We start from the raw sequence: 17,153 nt of genomic DNA on the forward strand, positions 1-17,153 counted from the left end.
CACGCTATCAAATCCCAACTATTTTTGCCCTTGTTCTCCACTTCCTCAGTACTTGCAAGGAATAATCCACAGTTACATGCAAGCCCAGCCAGCGCCGAGCGGGTGTAGGAGGTGAGGCGAGGAGAGCCGCAGCCCCACACCACCCACTCCCCACAGATGTAAGCGCTGAGACAAGGTGCGAGGCAGTGGGCAGCCCCCTTCAGGTGTTAAAAAAGCCCATCCTGGCACCTCCAGGAATTGGATCCAGCTCTAAACAATCAAAAATAAAACCAAAACCATGCAACCTTCATGCAGAGAAACGGCATCGTCTTATTGTAGCAAAGCAAGTAGGTTGGAAAGGCCAAATGTAGGGCTCAGTATAAAAATAGGCATCGGTGATGCCAGAATGCCTTGTCAAAATTGTGTTTATTGATTTTCATAGAATAGGAAAAAAGCTCCAGCCCTTTCCACCCCTGACTGCTGACTGTGACTCACAAGCAATCTAAATTGACTGCAATGAGCAAGCGGGGACCGGGCTGAGTTGGACCTAGCTCGTGTCTTCACAACGCTGACGGGGGAACTGTGCGTCCCGCTCCAGGCTCTTCTTGTGGCTGCCTAGGAAACACAGAAACGCGCTGGACATTCACCTCCATCAAAGCATCTAATCAGACCTCATTCAGGGAATTCCTCTGGGTGGGCAGAGGGTCTGATGAACGCGTGTTGCTCACGGGCTGAGTTGGCTGCCAGCATGTGGGTGACCTGGTGTGCCCTCGGGCTGGGTGGGGACCGGGGTCTCAGGAACAGGGTGCGTGTGGAGGCAAGTATTAACCCTCCCGTTCGGTTGGGGTGGCGGCCTTGGTTGAGGTTTGGAAGTGTCGCATGCTGTTCATGTGAGCCTTTGTTCTGGACCAATTTATACCTTGACCAGTATATCTACCGTGACCAGGGCAGTCAACGTTTTCGGTCAGCCAGGCAGAGATGACACCCCAATCCAAGGAAGCGCTTTTGCTGAGCTGTTACATTCCCATGATTTTTGTCTTTCCAAGTGCACACGCTTAACTCTTCGGAAGCCCTAAAACACCAGTAAGAGAAACGCAAGCCAGACGTCCCACACCAGAAGCGGTGCCTCCCCGCCGTCAGCGGTGCCGAGGGGCCGCACAGGCCGCCGCCCGAGGCCGCCGCCCCCGCCTGCTCCCCCCACAAGTCTTTAGGATAAGCCGGGGCGAGCCCCTGCCCGGGGCCGGTCACCCCGAGCCACCCCGGCCCCCCCAGCCCAGCCGAGCGCGGCCCGGCGCGGGGGAGAAGGGCGGCGGGGGGGAGAAGGGCCGCACCGCCCCTTCCCCGCGCCGGGGCCCGCCCTCGCCGCCACCGTCAGGGGCGAGGCCGGAGCCGGCGGCCGCCACATGAGTCTGGCGCGGCCACCCCGCCGCTGGCAGCGGCCCCCGCCCCGGCCCCGGTCGGTGCTGGGGCCTGGGCCGGTGCTGGGGCTGCTCCTCCTGGCGCTGGCCGGGGCGGCGGGGGGCAGCGGGGAGGCGCCGTCAGCAGGTACTGCCCTTCCCCTCCCTCCCGCCCTCGGGGGGCTGCGCGGCGCCGGGAGAGCTCCGCCGGCGGCGGCGGGGCAGAGCAGGCCGCGGGCGGGGCGGCGGTCCTGGGGGGGGTCCCTGTCCCATGCCCGGGCGGGCACTGGCTAGAGGGGGTGTCCTCACCCCTCGTCCCGTTGAGAACAGGGAGCGGGGGGACACGCTTCTCTCCCCCCCCGGTTCCTCTGGGGTCTCCTTCGCCCCCGGTGCAGCGCGACCCGCTGCCCTCTGCCCCTGCCCAAAATGGCGCTGCCCTACGGGAAGGCCGGGGCCGCCGCCTCCCCGGCCCCTGCCCGGGAGCTAAAGTTGTTTGAGGGGCCAGGCGCGTCCCCGAGGCGCTCTGCTGTTTTCTCCTGCTTGTCCCACCTCAGTTCAGTTTCCACGAGAATTTTCTGCTTGGTGGCACCTTGTGGGACAGGCAGGCCCAGCGCCGGGGACTGGCGTGAACAAAGCGGCCCCTGGCGCACGGAGAGCAAGTGCCTGTCGGGTCCCTGTGGGAGGCAGCGGTTGGCAGGGCGGGTCCCAGTGCCGGGGAAGCTGGCTGGTGGTCTGGCTTGGTCCCTCTGGCTTTCTCATAAGCTCGGCTCAGGAGAATGGGGTGCAGAATTATTAACGAGGGCAATGAAAACCCTAAAGGCTATTGTCAGTTGTAGTGGCGATACCTACCTCAGAAACTGCTTCCCCCATTGCCTTGGTGTTCCCGAGTCTTGGGCATCCTCTGGATTCTGCAGCAGATGCTGATTCTCTTCACTGCGCATAATCTCAAAACTTGAGAGTTGCTCTCCCAGTGTGTTCTCACGGTAGCGAAAATCCTCCTGTTGTCTCACAGTTACCTGTTCAGAAGCATCTTTCCTTTGGGAAACGTGATTGTTTCACTGTATGGAGCTGATCTCTCGTTTGAAGCAAATTATTTTTCTCAAGAAAATGCCTTAAAATTAAGGGGAGTAAGAAAATATTTGCAGTGTTGTATATGGAGGACATTACTTTTAATGTGGATGGATAGTTTATCCGTAGTGGTAGAAAATCCTAATACATCCTGCAGGGAAGGTGTGGGCAGTCTCAGCTGCGTTGTGGTCCTGCTAGAGTATTGCCATTTCCTAGCACTGATTATCTCGGTTTTAGCCCTGGGTAGTGCCCAGCCTCACCTGCTTGCTGTGTCAGTCAGCAGCGCTTCAGAGACGAATCCTTTTGTAGCTTCATCACTTTTTATGGAAGTGCTTGTCAAGAGTCAGCCCTTGTCTAAAGGGTTGTGCTCCCTCCTGCTGGCTTTGCCGGATGAAAATTAATCAGATGGTTAATTTTTCACAATAAAAATGCTCGAATTTTAAGTTTAAACCAATTTATTTTAGCAGGATCATCTGTGGACACTTTAATTCTGGAATGTCTTAATAAACTTATGTAAGAACATCCACGCAGGTATTTTTCATTGGCTTAATTAAATTGTTTAAAAAATAATTTAGCCTAGGTTCAGTTTCCTTATAGAGACAGGGCAGGTTTTTACCTGCAAACAGTATCTCCTTGTCCAGATTGAGACTTCTGCACATATTCATTATGCTGCTCTGAATGTATGACAGTATTTTAGCAGTTATTACTGAGCTTGGCTTAGACCTACATTTTCTATTCAGTGAGCCAGATGATTCCCTCTGTTCAGATCTGTAATTATTTCCTTTATTCTTCTCTTTAATTATGTTCCTGGAACACTCCTGTAATGCACTGCAGGGTATATTTTACACATGTGTATAGATCGGAATGTATGTTATTCTTCAAAGTTTGCTCCATAAATCTTTTAGGTGCATTTCTGCTCAAAAGTGCAATTCTGAAGATCTTAGGGGCTCACTAATGTTTCAGGAGAGTTAGACCAATTAGCATCCCTAATTAAATGACTTATGTCAAGCTATCAGTGCAGTTGCCTTATTACATGTCGTGGCTGGACTATGTCCGGAAAACTTGTTTTCAAAAGAAGAGTTGTGTTATTTAACATTAGAAACATTTCTGAGGGAGAGGAGTATGCTTTCTGCCATCAGCAGCTGTGTCATGTGCTAAATGACTATTTTAATATGCAAGCCTGTGTACCTGCTCTGACTCCCACAGTTGCATTCACCATTGGTATAAGCATCGACTCCGGTGGAGTTACACCCACTCATGCCAGCAGTGAATTTGGCCCAGAGGCCCTATTCCAGTGCCATCAAAACACTGACACCGAAGCCAAGGTTTTATGGATTACATTTTCTAAAAGTATCTCCCTAGTTTAATTCTTTTTTTTTTTTTTCCCCAAAGGTGTTGCAGTTTACTCTGGAGCCTAAATTACTTGATTAGTAGTCTAATTTGAATTTTCATCTAAATCAAACTGAACATGCTGTCCTGCAGCATAGTTTTTACGTTTGATTATCTGCAAATTGCTTGTGATTCCCTCAGCACAGACAACAATGAAATGGAGAAAAAGTACACATTTGTATTTGATACATGCTTAAAATTAACTTTTCTGCCCCCCACCCAGGTAGAAACTGTAGCTTTTTGCAGGAAATGGATGTCATCCAGAAACAGGATGAAAACTGTTATTGCTATGTGCAAAACAGAACCATTCACTTGCAGTACCTTTGGTCGACTCTTCAGGTAAGAGGCCATTTTGGGAATCCTTCAGATATGCAGTACATTTCACATGAACTTTTGCCAGCGAAGTGTATGATCAGTTAGCAAGATCAAAGCAGTATCTCTGTGTAATTAGTAGTTTGAACGGTGTATAGGTAGGACAATGATAAAAACGTGGCATCGTGATCCTCCACTTTGGGTGCAGTGAGGTTTGGTCTCTGTTAGAAAGATGTCAACCAGGCTTATAGTATGATGTCACCCAAACATTAATTTAGTGTTGCGTATTATTTTGTTGCAGACCTTTTCTGCTGAGGGGCCACTGTTAACCTCTGCAACAAATGTTTTTGCTTATCACCAAATGCCTTTATAAAACTTTTAAATTTGAGGATAAAATGCAGTTCTGTGACTCACTCACTGTAGCATACCAAGCCACAGTATAGGAAGTATTAGATCGTGACTAATGGAAAAACAGCAGTAGTTCTTCTGAGTAACAGAGGGTCATCTTACAAGAAACATGTTGAGGGAGCAGCACAAAACAGTATAAAAATCTCTTAGCGCTGGAAGCAATAATAGCTAAAGACACAAGCTGACTATCTGTGTGGGTCCTTTTTTTTTTTTTTCTTCTGGGAAGTATGTCTCCAGACAAGGGAAGGGGACAATTTCACTTCATCTCTGTTGGAGGAATTTGCTCTCAGATACAAGAAGTGGAACATCCCTTTGTTCCCAGGACTGTTTTCCTCAGGAACATGCTGCAGATGTTTCTATGAATGGTCGCAGACTTCAGGTGGTGAAACCCTCCAGCAGTCACACAAGCTTTCCTGGAGTAAATCTTTAAATGCAGGAAGTTCAGATTTTTTTCCCCCCAACTAATTGCTTGCCTGACGTGTTGTCTCTTCTCCCAGTAGAAGCCTGTTTTATTACCTCTTGCATCACTTTTTTGTAGATGGGTCTTTGTTGTCTAATAGGCTCTGATCAAGAGCTCACAATGAATCAGAATCTTCAGGAAAATCATCCCATCTCAGAAGAGGGAGGGTGCTGGGAACTAGCAAGAAACCCCAAAATACCTGACAGGAACGTGCTTATATTTAAATCTCTCGTCAGAACATCTTTAATTTTCCTCATCCCACTTCTGTCCCTAACATGAAGATTGCATTATTAACTACAAGAAAAGCAAGTCCAGTTTCTTAGGGTTCAGAAGGGGAATGGGGAAGCATATGAATATCCACAAAAGAAACTGGTCAGTCAAATATTACTGGTTTTGTTAGGAATCTGTGTGTGGGCAAGTGTCATGGTAAAACCAAACCCACCAAGCTTTTGAGTGGATTGAGGCCCCTCCATAGAATTTTGCTGATGTTGAGTTCTCTGAATCACCTTCTAAGACCTAAACAATTAATATATAGTTCAGAAAAGCAAAAAACCCAGTGATTCTGAGCTACTTCTCTGTGTATTCTGTTGTTTTTAGGTAAAAGTTAACAGCAGAGAAAAGTTCAGGTTTGAGCCTATTTCAGAAAAAAGCAACTGTCGAAATTCAGAAACTGTCTTTGAGTTTGCTGCATGTGCTGTTCAAATCTTCCAGAAACCAGAGACATCTACAGAAACTTTCATAAGCATAAAACAATATGGAGAGGATATTTGTTTCAGAATACAGCCCTTCAAAACTGAACTGTACACCGTGAGTGTGAAACGAGAAAGTAAGTACAAACGCTTTCAGTTTAGATTACAGATAGACTGGTATTGCCAATTACTGAATGTACCATCTCTTCTGTAAGAAGCTTGGGACTTTTCTGTTGATATTTTGTATAATCAACATTTCAGATTAAATTAGTCTAAAGTCCATTTCTATTTTTTTTCCCCCCTTTTTTCAGTGCTAGATGGAAAGCTCTTGTTTTTGTTTGTAGCTGGAATTTTTCTGTTCCATTTTGCAAACAGCCTGAGCAGGTGAGTACTAGCTGCTGGTTTTTGACCTTCTTTCCCAAAGCCTGTGCATCTTTGGTCTGTTTCCTAAGCTAAAGAGGTGGTTCTTTGGGAAAGCGAGATAAGGAAGCTGAACATGTATTTAAAATGTCTTCACTTGTGTTTGGACAGATTGGGACATATTTTGGAATGCTGCACTTGATTAATCACTTTGCTTTAGGGTTCTTGTATCCAAGCTTCCTGCAATGAGTGACACCAAAACAATCCTCAGCGAGCAAGTGTGTGGATTCAGAGAAATTCTCTCCCCCTTTTGCAGACCAGTGAGGTTAGCCGAGTGCTAAATAGTGCTGCATGTATTATCAGTGATGCCTTCCTGCAGCAAGAAATGCTTAGGATGAGGTCATCTGCCTCCACCTTTGTGCCAACCTTTCCCCATCGTTCTTTTGATGCACATTTTGCATAGCATGTAAGGGAGGATACTTCTTGTTATAGCAAAACATGTGTCCCATGACTTCAAAGCAAAATGAGTCACAAATTAATTGTCAGGAGGCACCTCTAAAACAAGCAGAGCAGCAATAGGTTTTATAGAGTTAACTCTGAATTAAAAAGTCAGACTTTATAAATGCATAAGCTTAGAAAAAAAAAAAACTTGTGAGTTTGTGGAGGTTTTTTTACATTTTAAATTAAAAAAATAAAACTTTGCTTGCAGTACAGAACCCTATCGGTACATAGAAGAAAATGAAATTACTAGAAACTAGAAGGTCAATGAAATCAGAAATAGCGTGAGCTTTAAAAAAAACCAACACAATCTCCTAGCCTGTAACAACTCCAGTGACCTTAAGTATCTGTTGGGAATTTTTCCTTACATGGATTTAATATCTAAACTGGGCCTGTTAACCATGTAACTACAACTCTTAACTTACAGCTGTGTTAAGTTCTTACTGAAGATCACTGCTGTTTTTATAAATGTTGGCATCTTAACCAATTATACTTCTCACCATATTCTCTCTTGTTCTCTTACAGGAGTACCAAGTTCTTTTACCTTTCTGGAATGATACTGGGTGTTCTTGCTCTGCTAGTCTTTGTCCTGTTGACACTTAAAAGGTTTATTCCAAGGGTAAATCTACATTTATAAAACAAAATAATAATAATCATCAACATCACAATATAGGAAGTGAAGAGTACAGAGCCAGATTCTGATCTTGCTCTGCTTTTGTGGCCAGGTAACTCCACTGAAACGACTGCAGGATTTCTTGCGTCAAGTAAATATAATTAGGTCAGAATCAAGTTCTAGTTAGCTTGCTCCTGAGTTTACAGGAGACTGTTGATGTGCAAGAAGAGTTTATTCTGAAACAAATTATTTTTATTGAACTGGAGCTAAGCTTACTTTTGAATCTATGAATCAATCTAAATCAAAATGTAGTTTTATTGGCAACTGGAGCGGATTCTCTTCCATTCACCAGAGACAATTCATTGCAAGGCAGATGTGAATTTTTACTTTTTACAAAGTCCATGCATTCCCACAATATTGCTGAGATATGTTAACTGGAAATACACTGCAGTGGGCTTATACCATGGACAAATACAGAGATGTGGTTGTTCCACTTAGAACTTATATTGTTCAGTTGTAGTGTGCAGAGCACTGTACAATGGAAGTCTAACAAATCATAAGCCCTGTAGGTCTACCAAATATCACATCTAGTTTTGCCTTAAGAGTTCCCTTGCACAATGGTCCTGATTCTGACTTGAAATTTTTTTCAAGTTTTTGGGTTTGTTTTTGTTTTTCCAGCACAGTACCTTCTGGATCTTAATGAGTGGCTGCTGGATGTGCTCGCTCTATTTTATTTACTGCTTCAAAGAGAACATGCAGTGGTTGTGGCTGGAACACAGAAACTACGTATTGGGTAAGAAAATGATCAAAAAAATGTGCTGCAGATTTTGGTTTAATTTAGTGGTTAGATGAATACCTGCCCATAAAAAACAAAATCAAGTGACTCATTTTTCTCCTAAGCCATGGACATGGGAATATTCCAAAGGTTCCTAAATCTACTCAAATGAGTATTTACGCACATTGTATCATTAAATAAGGAGTTTGATATAGTGGGCCAGCAACAGCTTTAAGAGCAGACTTTGCCCATATTATTTGTTCATTGATTTGCCATCACCTGTGTTCCCTGTGACAGCAAAAGGGAAGCTATGCTGGTTTGTATTTTGCTGGATCTAGGAACTGGATGCATAAATTGCTAACTGGATGTGGCTGCAGGGGCTGACAAATCTGCTGATCTGGCACCTGCCTTGACATTCTTGCATGGGGAGAATTCACGTGCAGCTCAGCATTAGCTGAAGGCTGTTCATAGATCACCTCGTGAGCTCATTGTACACTTTTGAAATATAAAACAACATAATGCAGGTATCTATAAGAGAACACAAGAAACAGTAGGTTATACTTCACAGCAGTTGCAAACTTTGTGAACTGATCTAAGGAAGTTTATATGCGTAGTTTGCATCTTTTTCTCCATGTCCTTTTCTGTTTCTACAGGGTATCTTCTGGCTGTTGGAGTTACCAGCTTTGCCACTTGCTATCAGCATGGACCGCTTACCACTGAACTGAGCATAACCTTATTCGCATGGATGCTACAATTAACAGCCTTTGTCTTGATGTATTGTGGTGTCACCATACCTCAAGTTGCGTATGCAGTAATAGCAGCCAGCCTCTGCTCAAAAGGCCTGTGTTACCCCCTCGGTGCTGCTTGTCACATAGGCAGGTTTGTATGTACTTGTGAATGTCCAAGTCCCTGTATCACCAGGAAATACTGGAGCCTGATAATGAAAAAACCCTTACGCTTCAGGAATGACTGATGACTTTCTAGTACTAGTTCATATTTTTACCAAAGGTAAAGCTGCAATAGAAAGGGTTTAAAGCCCTGAGACACAAGAATTTAATTATTTTCCATTTGGAAGTTCTATATGTGAGTTTTGTTCTTTAGAGAATAGAGAAATGTGACTGTGCTCTCACGTACAAATGTAGCACCTTCTAGTCTGCAGCATATGGTAATGAAAACATTTCTGTTCGGCTGATTGATTAGACAGTAGCAATAGTGCCTTGGTTTCACGTGTAGTGAGGGAATCTGCAGGTAACTTGTGCTGAATCTTAGGGCTTAAAACAGTGTGCTATCACCGAGGAAGCAGATATTAAACAGTGACAGTCCTTGTAGGTTAGATAGTGCAGAGTTCAGAGACTAAAAACCTGTGTCCACAAAAACAGTGGTTTCCATTGATTTTAGTTTTCCAAGGTTATTAGCCTAGATGTACACGTCTGCCTTGAATCTTTTATCACTGTGGAGACATTACTCCCTATTCCCAGAGCCCCACTGATATTGTGGCATTTGGAATGGGAACTGCTTGCAATATCATAGACTGGTTTGGGTTGGAAGGGACCTTAACGATCATCTAGCTCCCACCCCCCTGCCATGGGCAGGGACACCTTCCACTAGACCAGGTTGCTCAAAGCCCCGTCCAACCTGGCCTTGAACACTGCCAGGGAGGGGGCAGCCACAGCTGCTCTGGGCAACCTGTGCCAGGGCCTCACCAACCTCACAGGAAAGAATTTCTTACTTATACCTACACTCCCTGATGCAGAGTCCCTCCCCATGTTTCCTGTAGCCCCTTTCAGCACTGTAAGGCCGCTATAAGGTCTCCCTGGAGCCTTCTCTTCTCCAGGCTGAACAACCCCAACTCTCTCAGCCTGTCCTCACAGGGGAGGTGCTCCAGCCCCTGATCGTCTTTGTGGCCTCCTCTGGACCTGCTCGAGCAGGTCCATGTCCTTCTGATGTTAGTGCCCCCAGAGCTGGACACAGCACTGCAGGTGGGGTCTCACGAGACCAGAGTAGAGGGGGAGAATCCCCTCCCTCGACCTGCTGGCCACACTTCTCTTGGTGCAGCCCAGGACACAGTTGGCTTTCTGGGCTGTGAGTGCACATTGCTGGCTCACAGTCAGTTTTCCATCCACTAATACCCCCAAGTCCTCCTCCACAGGGCTGCTCTCAATCCACTGATATGTAGACCTTAGTTTACTAAGTATTTTCATTAGCAATATGGGAACAACATGTTTGCTCATCCTTGAATTTGAAGCATGTTTTATCACAAATACAACACTCAATATTCTAAAAAGTCCTGCCAATTTACATCTGGTTTTCACCTTCAGTGCCAGAGTCTTTAGTGCAGACTGTTCCATAGCTGTGGACTTCAACTGAACTGCAGAGAACCAGGAAGAGGCAAAGGCCAGAACTGGCATAACCAAAAGAATAAAAAAAAATAATTTATTTTTTAGTCCTTTACACATTGTTTAGTTTTGAAGAACATATTGCTTTGCTCTTGTGCTCTTTTTAGATATTGCAGTGTGGACTGGGTTGAAGCTTTTTTACTTTAGGTAGAATTTATCATTTGTTGAAGACTGATTTTTGCCTGCAGCTGAGAAGCATGAACTGTTTCAAAAGCAACATATAGGATCAATACTTACCTGATGTAAGCACGTTCAGCTCACTCTGAAATCAGTAAGATTTGGCTACAAGTTCACAGAAGCCAGGACATACCTGTTTTACCCTGAAACACTGTAGTTTGTTCTCCATGCGGACCTCTTTTTGTTTTTCACGAACTGATGCTTCTATAAAGCCAAAAAGCACTGAAATACAGCTCTACAAATCTCTCTTAGGAGAATGATAAGGCGCTTTTTTTCCTGTTTCAAAACAGGAAGCAGCAGCACCAAACTGTGAGGCCATGATGCCAGATACATAGTTCAGAGCAGCTGATACATCAAAATAACTAAGAATCTTGCATTATATGTTAAGATCAATACTGATCCCACTGAGCCAGCAAGACCTTTACCATTTAACCTGAACAAGGGCTACAATTCATTCTCGCTTTGCAGGGAAATAAGGAGGAAAGTTGAATGCTGCTGGTTGGAGCAGGTGTTTTTATACAGAGCTGAAAGTTTTATGGGCATCCAGCCCTTGCTTATCTTAACTCATCACAACATTTAAATTGAAAGCAGTCGACAGAAGGGAACAGAACATGGCACACTTTCTAATTGATACCTAATTATATTATACATCGCTACGCAGCAGCTAAAAAAACATCAGATTGTAAACATTTTGGCCTCAGACTACTCAGTTTTGTAATTTAAAGCAAGATTTAAGAGAAGCGATCTAGTAAACAACATGAACAACTCACAACAGACTTAGAGTACTGCTTATCTTCGAAGTTACATATGCAGACAGGGTTTTGATTCAGCCCATGTCTCTGCACAGACACATTTTGCATATTGCACCTAAAAATGGCTGAGCAAGCAGCCATCTATTTAATTCTATGAGATTTTAGTCCATGCATACACAATAAAGATGTGATCCAAAGCTCATCTGAAGCTCATTAGGTATCATTCTGTGGAATTCTACAACTTTGGTTAAGACCTAGGGTAAACAGGCTGGCAAACGTGAGACACCTTGTCCTAAAATTTTAATGCAAGAATGTAGCTCGTCCTCTTAAAAGGATAAAAGCAATTAATTCATGTTAATAGCAGGTAGTAGGGAAAAAGGACAGACAATAATTATGTGCCAGAAGACTAGAAATACTGTTTTCATTTCATTCTAGAAAAATGAAGAATCACTTTAAATCAAAGAAGTTAGTGTTTAAATACCTTACTGAAGAGGAGTATCGAGAACAAGGTGAAACAGAAACTATCAGAGCCCTGGAGGAGCTGCGCTCATTCTGCAGGAACCCTGATTTCCCATCGTGGTTAGCTGTATCCAAACTCCAGTCCCCACATAGGTAAGAAAATCTGGCTTCTCTAAACCAGGAAGCACATTGTACAGACACTGTTACGCAGCAGACCCAAATGCTACTTCAGGCACTGTTCCAGGTGCGTTTCTCTTGCATGCACTCAGATGGGCGAGTAGCTTTATCTTTTCGAGTAATCCCACTAAAGATCACAGCCACACTGCTCAAGGATATTACTTGCTGGTGGTATTAAGCCCCTGTTTGTTCCTTCCTGACCATAAATTATTCTGAGAGCATGCAGGCTTTCACAGCTAATTCATGGTAACGGCAGTTTTCCTTAAACAAACTTAAGACAAATAGGGGTTGGGAAGGGTCAGATAAGTGCAGCCAGAAAATCCTGCAGAATATAAAATTAATCATAATAGCAGTATATTTCTGTCAAAAGCAAAACTTCAAGATATCAGAAGCAGAGTTTCACGTATTAGCAAGCCACTATAACTTGGCCCTTGCCACAGAACCAAGTGTCACAATTTCAATGGAACCCCAGTCAACTTGTAATTTAATAAAAAGTTAAAACTAGTTTCAGAACCTTCATCTTCCTTGGATGGGCACACAGACAGTCCCTCTGCCAGGTTTTACAGATTTATTGTTAAATCATTTTATTTTCTAAGCTACTTGCATTCCGTAGCATGATTGAAAGATACAAAAAGTGAAAACTCACTGCAGTATTGTAAAACAAAATACTGCCAAACGCACAAAACAAACAACTGAGACACATGTATTTTCTAGCCATCACTTAGTTAATATAGTTCTTATAAACTGTTCAGTATAAAAATACAAAAGGAGAACCAACAGAAGTCTGATTTAAAGGTGAGTACCCCTTCAAGCTTCCATTAAGCATGAGAAGATAGTTCAACACAAGACAAACCTGTAAAACGCAGCCAGTCCAACTCTGTTCCCCATTTAGACTAACAGTGCTTCCAAGAAGAGCGAGGTGACAACATTCATCTCACAGAAATGTTAAGTCTAAAATGTAAATTATTGATCAGTTTACCAGAACTCCAGAATGTAGCTGCATTTCCTTTTTCTTACATTTCTCTGATGCTGTCGACACTTACCCAGGTGTCAGAACTGCCGTCTGTTTCCACACGCTTGCCAGAAACCTCCAGCTCCATTCTGTCTTTTCAATGTAGCTGTCCACTGAAAGTAAGATTTGTGGCAAATTGAAATGTGGGGACAGTGCTAAGTTCATGCTGTGTTCTGCCAGACCTCCAGTTCGGCATTCACGTGGAGCAGCTGCAGAACTCCCAGCCTGCAGCTCCAGGTTCACCAAAAGCAGGAATTCTTTGGCAAGACTTTAGCTCAGCTTGCCTGGAGTGTGTGCGCAAGCACCAGAAGCACAGCAATGTAGGAATGCGAAGTGCTCACCATTTTTCCTTTCAACTTACCTGAATTCTTTCAGCCTTTGTCTCAAACATGCTACAGCTTTAATTTATTTTCAGAAGCTAAAGTAGCATCTATCCAACTGTCCAAATGCTTGTTCTGGATTACCCCACGAGTACTGACAAGATGAGAAAACGAAGTTAGATCTTCTTGCTTAGTCACAAGACCCTGCAGATGGCCTCCACAAGAGCAAAAGTTACTTATATAGAATAGACTGAAGACTGAAAAGATAAGGCAGGAAAACAAATCTTCAGGGTCGTTGCCATCCGTTGCCATTTACTTTGTTGTTCAGGACTCCCTAGCTCATGCTGCAGCCTCCCCTCATCTACACTGCTTGTGGGCATGTCCTTACAACATCCCTGCTTAACTGGCAGTGTCCCCTCCATTTACAGTATGTTTTTTTTTCCATTTCTCAGCTGATCACTTCTCCCTTTAAAAATCTGGCAGGTTTGCAGGTTTTGTTCTGGGATGTCCCCATGTTTCACCTGCAGAAACAAAGGCGCATGATGAGGAATACGGCATTGGGAGCTTCTTCCTGGAAGAGCAGCTCTTTGAGACAAGGGCAGAATCTGAGCAAGATGATCCAGCCAGCTCCATCCATGAAGGAGATGAGGAGGATGAAGATGAAATGCATACACAAATTTCATTTCCATATGCTACTGAGTTGCTCTGAGCTTTGGGAAATAACCTAAAATAAGGAGAGGGAAAACAATTTCATCCTGGAAAGGAAGGATAAAGACTGGGAGCTCACACTTGGTGATTTCTTGGGGTTGCTGGTGGACAAACATGGATATTTGAAAAAACTGTTTCCTGTATCACTGCTGTTACCTGATTAGAGCAACAGAGGGAAAGCATAGGGACAGTTCAAGTGAAGAGGATTCTCATGCTGTTGGTACTTTAACTGGGGAAGTAAATGTTGTTTATTTCCCGAGCAAGTACCGGCAGCAGCCTGTCCCACCAGGATGCCTTTTTCCCAAGGATACTACCTCTAGAAAACAGAGAATCTGTTTTGGCCCTTTTCATCATCAAGTCCTCTGTGCCTGAGCACTAGAGGGAGGAGAAGCCATTATTAATGCTCTACTTTTACTAAGTACCCTATGTGTCAACAATTTTAATAATGCCATTAGTGTGCTGATAAACTGTTTCTATTGTTTATGAGACTTCTCAGTGCTAAACATCAATAGAGAGTTAACACACTTGAACAAGGTTTGTTTGCTTTTCTGGCTAGGCTTGCTGTCCGTTAGCTTCATTTTGCCTCTCCACATTTAAGATTCCCTTACTCATCAGAACCCTGCCTGACTTTTCACCCTCTGCTTGTATCGTTCTGTTCTCGGTCTCTGCTCTAGTGACACTGCACTTTGTTCTTTCCATGTCTTTGTTTCTTCACATACTTTTCTTCCCTCTTCAACAGGTCCCTCTGCTGCAGCTTTCTCCAGTCCTCTGCTTCTCCATTTCTGACAGCTGCAGATGATTTAGGAGGATTTCCATCCCCAAATGTATTTTTACTATTGCTTTCAATTTCACCGTCACCTTAGCTCAGACAGGTACTGCTGTCCATTCCAGGCCTCTCAACGGCCCACAAAAGACAACAAAGGCTGAGGCTGTTTCAGCTGCTTGGAGAAACTGCTGTCAGCAGAGCCTGAGTGGTGCTGCAACCATGTAATTGGGAATACAGATAAACACAGCTCCACTCTCCTCAGAGTACTCAGTAGTGTGCTCATTCAATAAAAAGCAGAAAGTAATTCCTGGCAAAGCAAGGAGGGAGGGATACCTGGCTCCTACCTCCCTTTCTTTGGGACATGGCACAGGAGATGTGTGGGGAGGAAAAGAAAAGAACAGGGAGAGAAATTTAGACAATCAAATGTCTTCCACCTTATGTATTAAGCAGTCCTAGGCCAGGGAGTAGATGTCCCCTCAGTTCATCCACCTTCAGAGGTCATTTTCTTCTTTTGTTCTTTAGACTATCCCTATATTCTTCTGTCCTCACCTTGCTGTGTTCCTTTACTGTCTTCCAAACTGCAGAAAACAAAAGACCTGTAATTTTGTCACCGTCCCACCAGGAATTGCCAGAGGTGGGAAGCAGTGAGCTCTCCAGAAGGGCATGTCAGACGAGGATGTATTTGTTTTAAAAGGGATATATTTTCTTTGTAACATGCCTAATGATGCAGCACAACTTCAGCAGTGCGTGCACTACCATAGTTTCTCATTGTCCATCACTGGACAAGGGAGAAAATCTGTTCCCTCTAACAGTACTAACCACATTCCAAGAGCTCCTCTGTATCAAACAGGGCTCAGAGTTGGTACTTGAAAGCCTTACTTACATGGTCCTTCTTCCTTCCTATTGCTTCCAACTTTGCTTCATTTTAAAAGGAACTCTTCGATTTTACAGTAAAGAGACACTTAACACCCTTTTGTGCTGTAGATTTATAAATACATATGCAGAACCTATAGCATGCTTAGCAGAGAGAAGCCCTGTCAAGCAGGTGATCCAAAATACACTCACTGTTTGGTCCACAACGTTCAAAAATAGCGCAAGAGTTCTGCTGAGGAAGGCCACTAGCAGTAAGGCTCACCTCCAAGAGGCTGCTGCTACCAAACTCCCAGCTAAATTGCCACCCACGCTCTGGAAGTCAGGCTTGGCCTGGGGGGTTCTGTTGCTAGCAGGAAGCTGTTGTGAAAATAGAGGAAAGTCTTATTATCTTTGATGGTTTGGGAGAAGGATGGAAACTCCCTGCCAAACAATGATCTTAGTAGGCTAAAGATTTATTTTACCTTTGCTTGTGTCGCCATTGTGAAAATGAAGTATCTGAAATTATTACAGATTAGTTAAAAAAGAAGAGATGTCTTAATGTTAAATGGGTTTTGCATGTTTTAAAGTACATGGGTTTTTCCAGTGTACTTTGTAGTTAGCTAAGAACTCCTATCCATGTGAATTGAGGCCAAGGGGAGAATCAGATCTGTCCTAGCTTAAACCCACTGTTTTTCTGTATTTCCTCTTTACTGAGGTACTGATAATTATCCTTCTATAAGTACATAGTATGTATTTATATACAATGGCTGAGATAATACTTTACTTAACCAGTATATTAAACAGAAAAGCTCCCTAAAAATAGGCAATTACATTTTTCAGACACTGTCCCTTTTTCTAAATTACTTAGAACAATACCACGGACACCTACTCCAACAAGGGGAAAAAAAAATAAATCAACCGACATTTTTTGTAGTTGTGAAGTCCATCATTTGCCAGGGATGGGACAATACTATCCAAAGTAGAGCAGGAAACTACTAAGTACATCCAAGACAGAAGTGCAACGACATAGGCGAAAGATGACCACTACTTCAGAGGATAGCTGATACTGACCTTAAAAATCCTCCCAAGCCTGTTCCAGCACTGGAAGCATTTCATAAACAAAACCCACCAAAACCAACTGCTGTCATTCGAGCCCTTCGCCAGCAGTGAGTTTACTTGCACAGTGCTCCTGTGATATATGGAGATTATATAGGTTTACTGAAAGACAATTATCACGTACTGTCCAGCGTTCAGCCAGAAAATCTGGGAACAGACTCTAGATGTTAATCCATTGCCTTAACCGGTATAAAAGCCTTTTTTCCTTAACGACAGATGAGTTACATTTATCTTCTGTTTCATGTTTTTTAAAAAAAGTTAGAATTTGTATTTATTTTGTATTCATGGTACAGCATACTTGATATACTGTCTTGTACTTTCAAGATTTTTTTTAAAATAAAAATATTTTTCAACTCTGTGGTTCTCCTCCCTTTATGCATTTGCTCACTTCAGAACAGCAGGACATACGATAAGGAGGAGCCAAGTAAATTGGGAGTGTTCATGTCCCAAAGTTTTCTCCCTTGGTGCAG

At 43.6% G+C, this 17,153-nt stretch overlaps 1 protein-coding gene across 3 annotated transcripts; it reads left to right on the forward strand.

Moving 5' to 3' along the window:
• The first annotated feature begins 1,334 nt into the window (after positions 1-1,334).
• Positions 1,335-17,041, forward strand: NEMP2 (nuclear envelope integral membrane protein 2). Of its 3 annotated transcripts, none has more exons than XM_074829602.1 (9): positions 1,335-1,524; positions 4,057-4,172; positions 5,611-5,839; positions 6,014-6,086; positions 7,086-7,179; positions 7,852-7,966; positions 8,602-8,827; positions 11,709-11,885; positions 14,689-17,041. In XM_074829602.1, the coding sequence occupies exons 1-9, from the start codon at positions 1,383-1,385 to the stop codon at positions 14,810-14,812; spliced, it is 1,296 nt and encodes a 431-aa protein (XP_074685703.1). In that variant the 5' UTR covers positions 1,335-1,382; the 3' UTR covers positions 14,813-17,041. The 3 variants fall into 3 exon arrangements, with proteins under 3 accessions (XP_074685703.1, XP_074685704.1, XP_074685705.1); XM_074829603.1 differs by having other exon boundaries at positions 5,725-5,839; positions 13,725-17,041; XM_074829604.1 differs by having other exon boundaries at positions 1,339-1,524; positions 13,725-17,041.
• The last annotated feature ends 112 nt before the right edge of the window (positions 17,042-17,153 follow it).

Source organism: Strix aluco, chromosome 6 (genome assembly GCF_031877795.1).
Source record: "Strix aluco isolate bStrAlu1 chromosome 6, bStrAlu1.hap1, whole genome shotgun sequence".
NCBI lineage: Eukaryota > Metazoa > Chordata > Aves > Strigiformes > Strigidae > Strix > Strix aluco.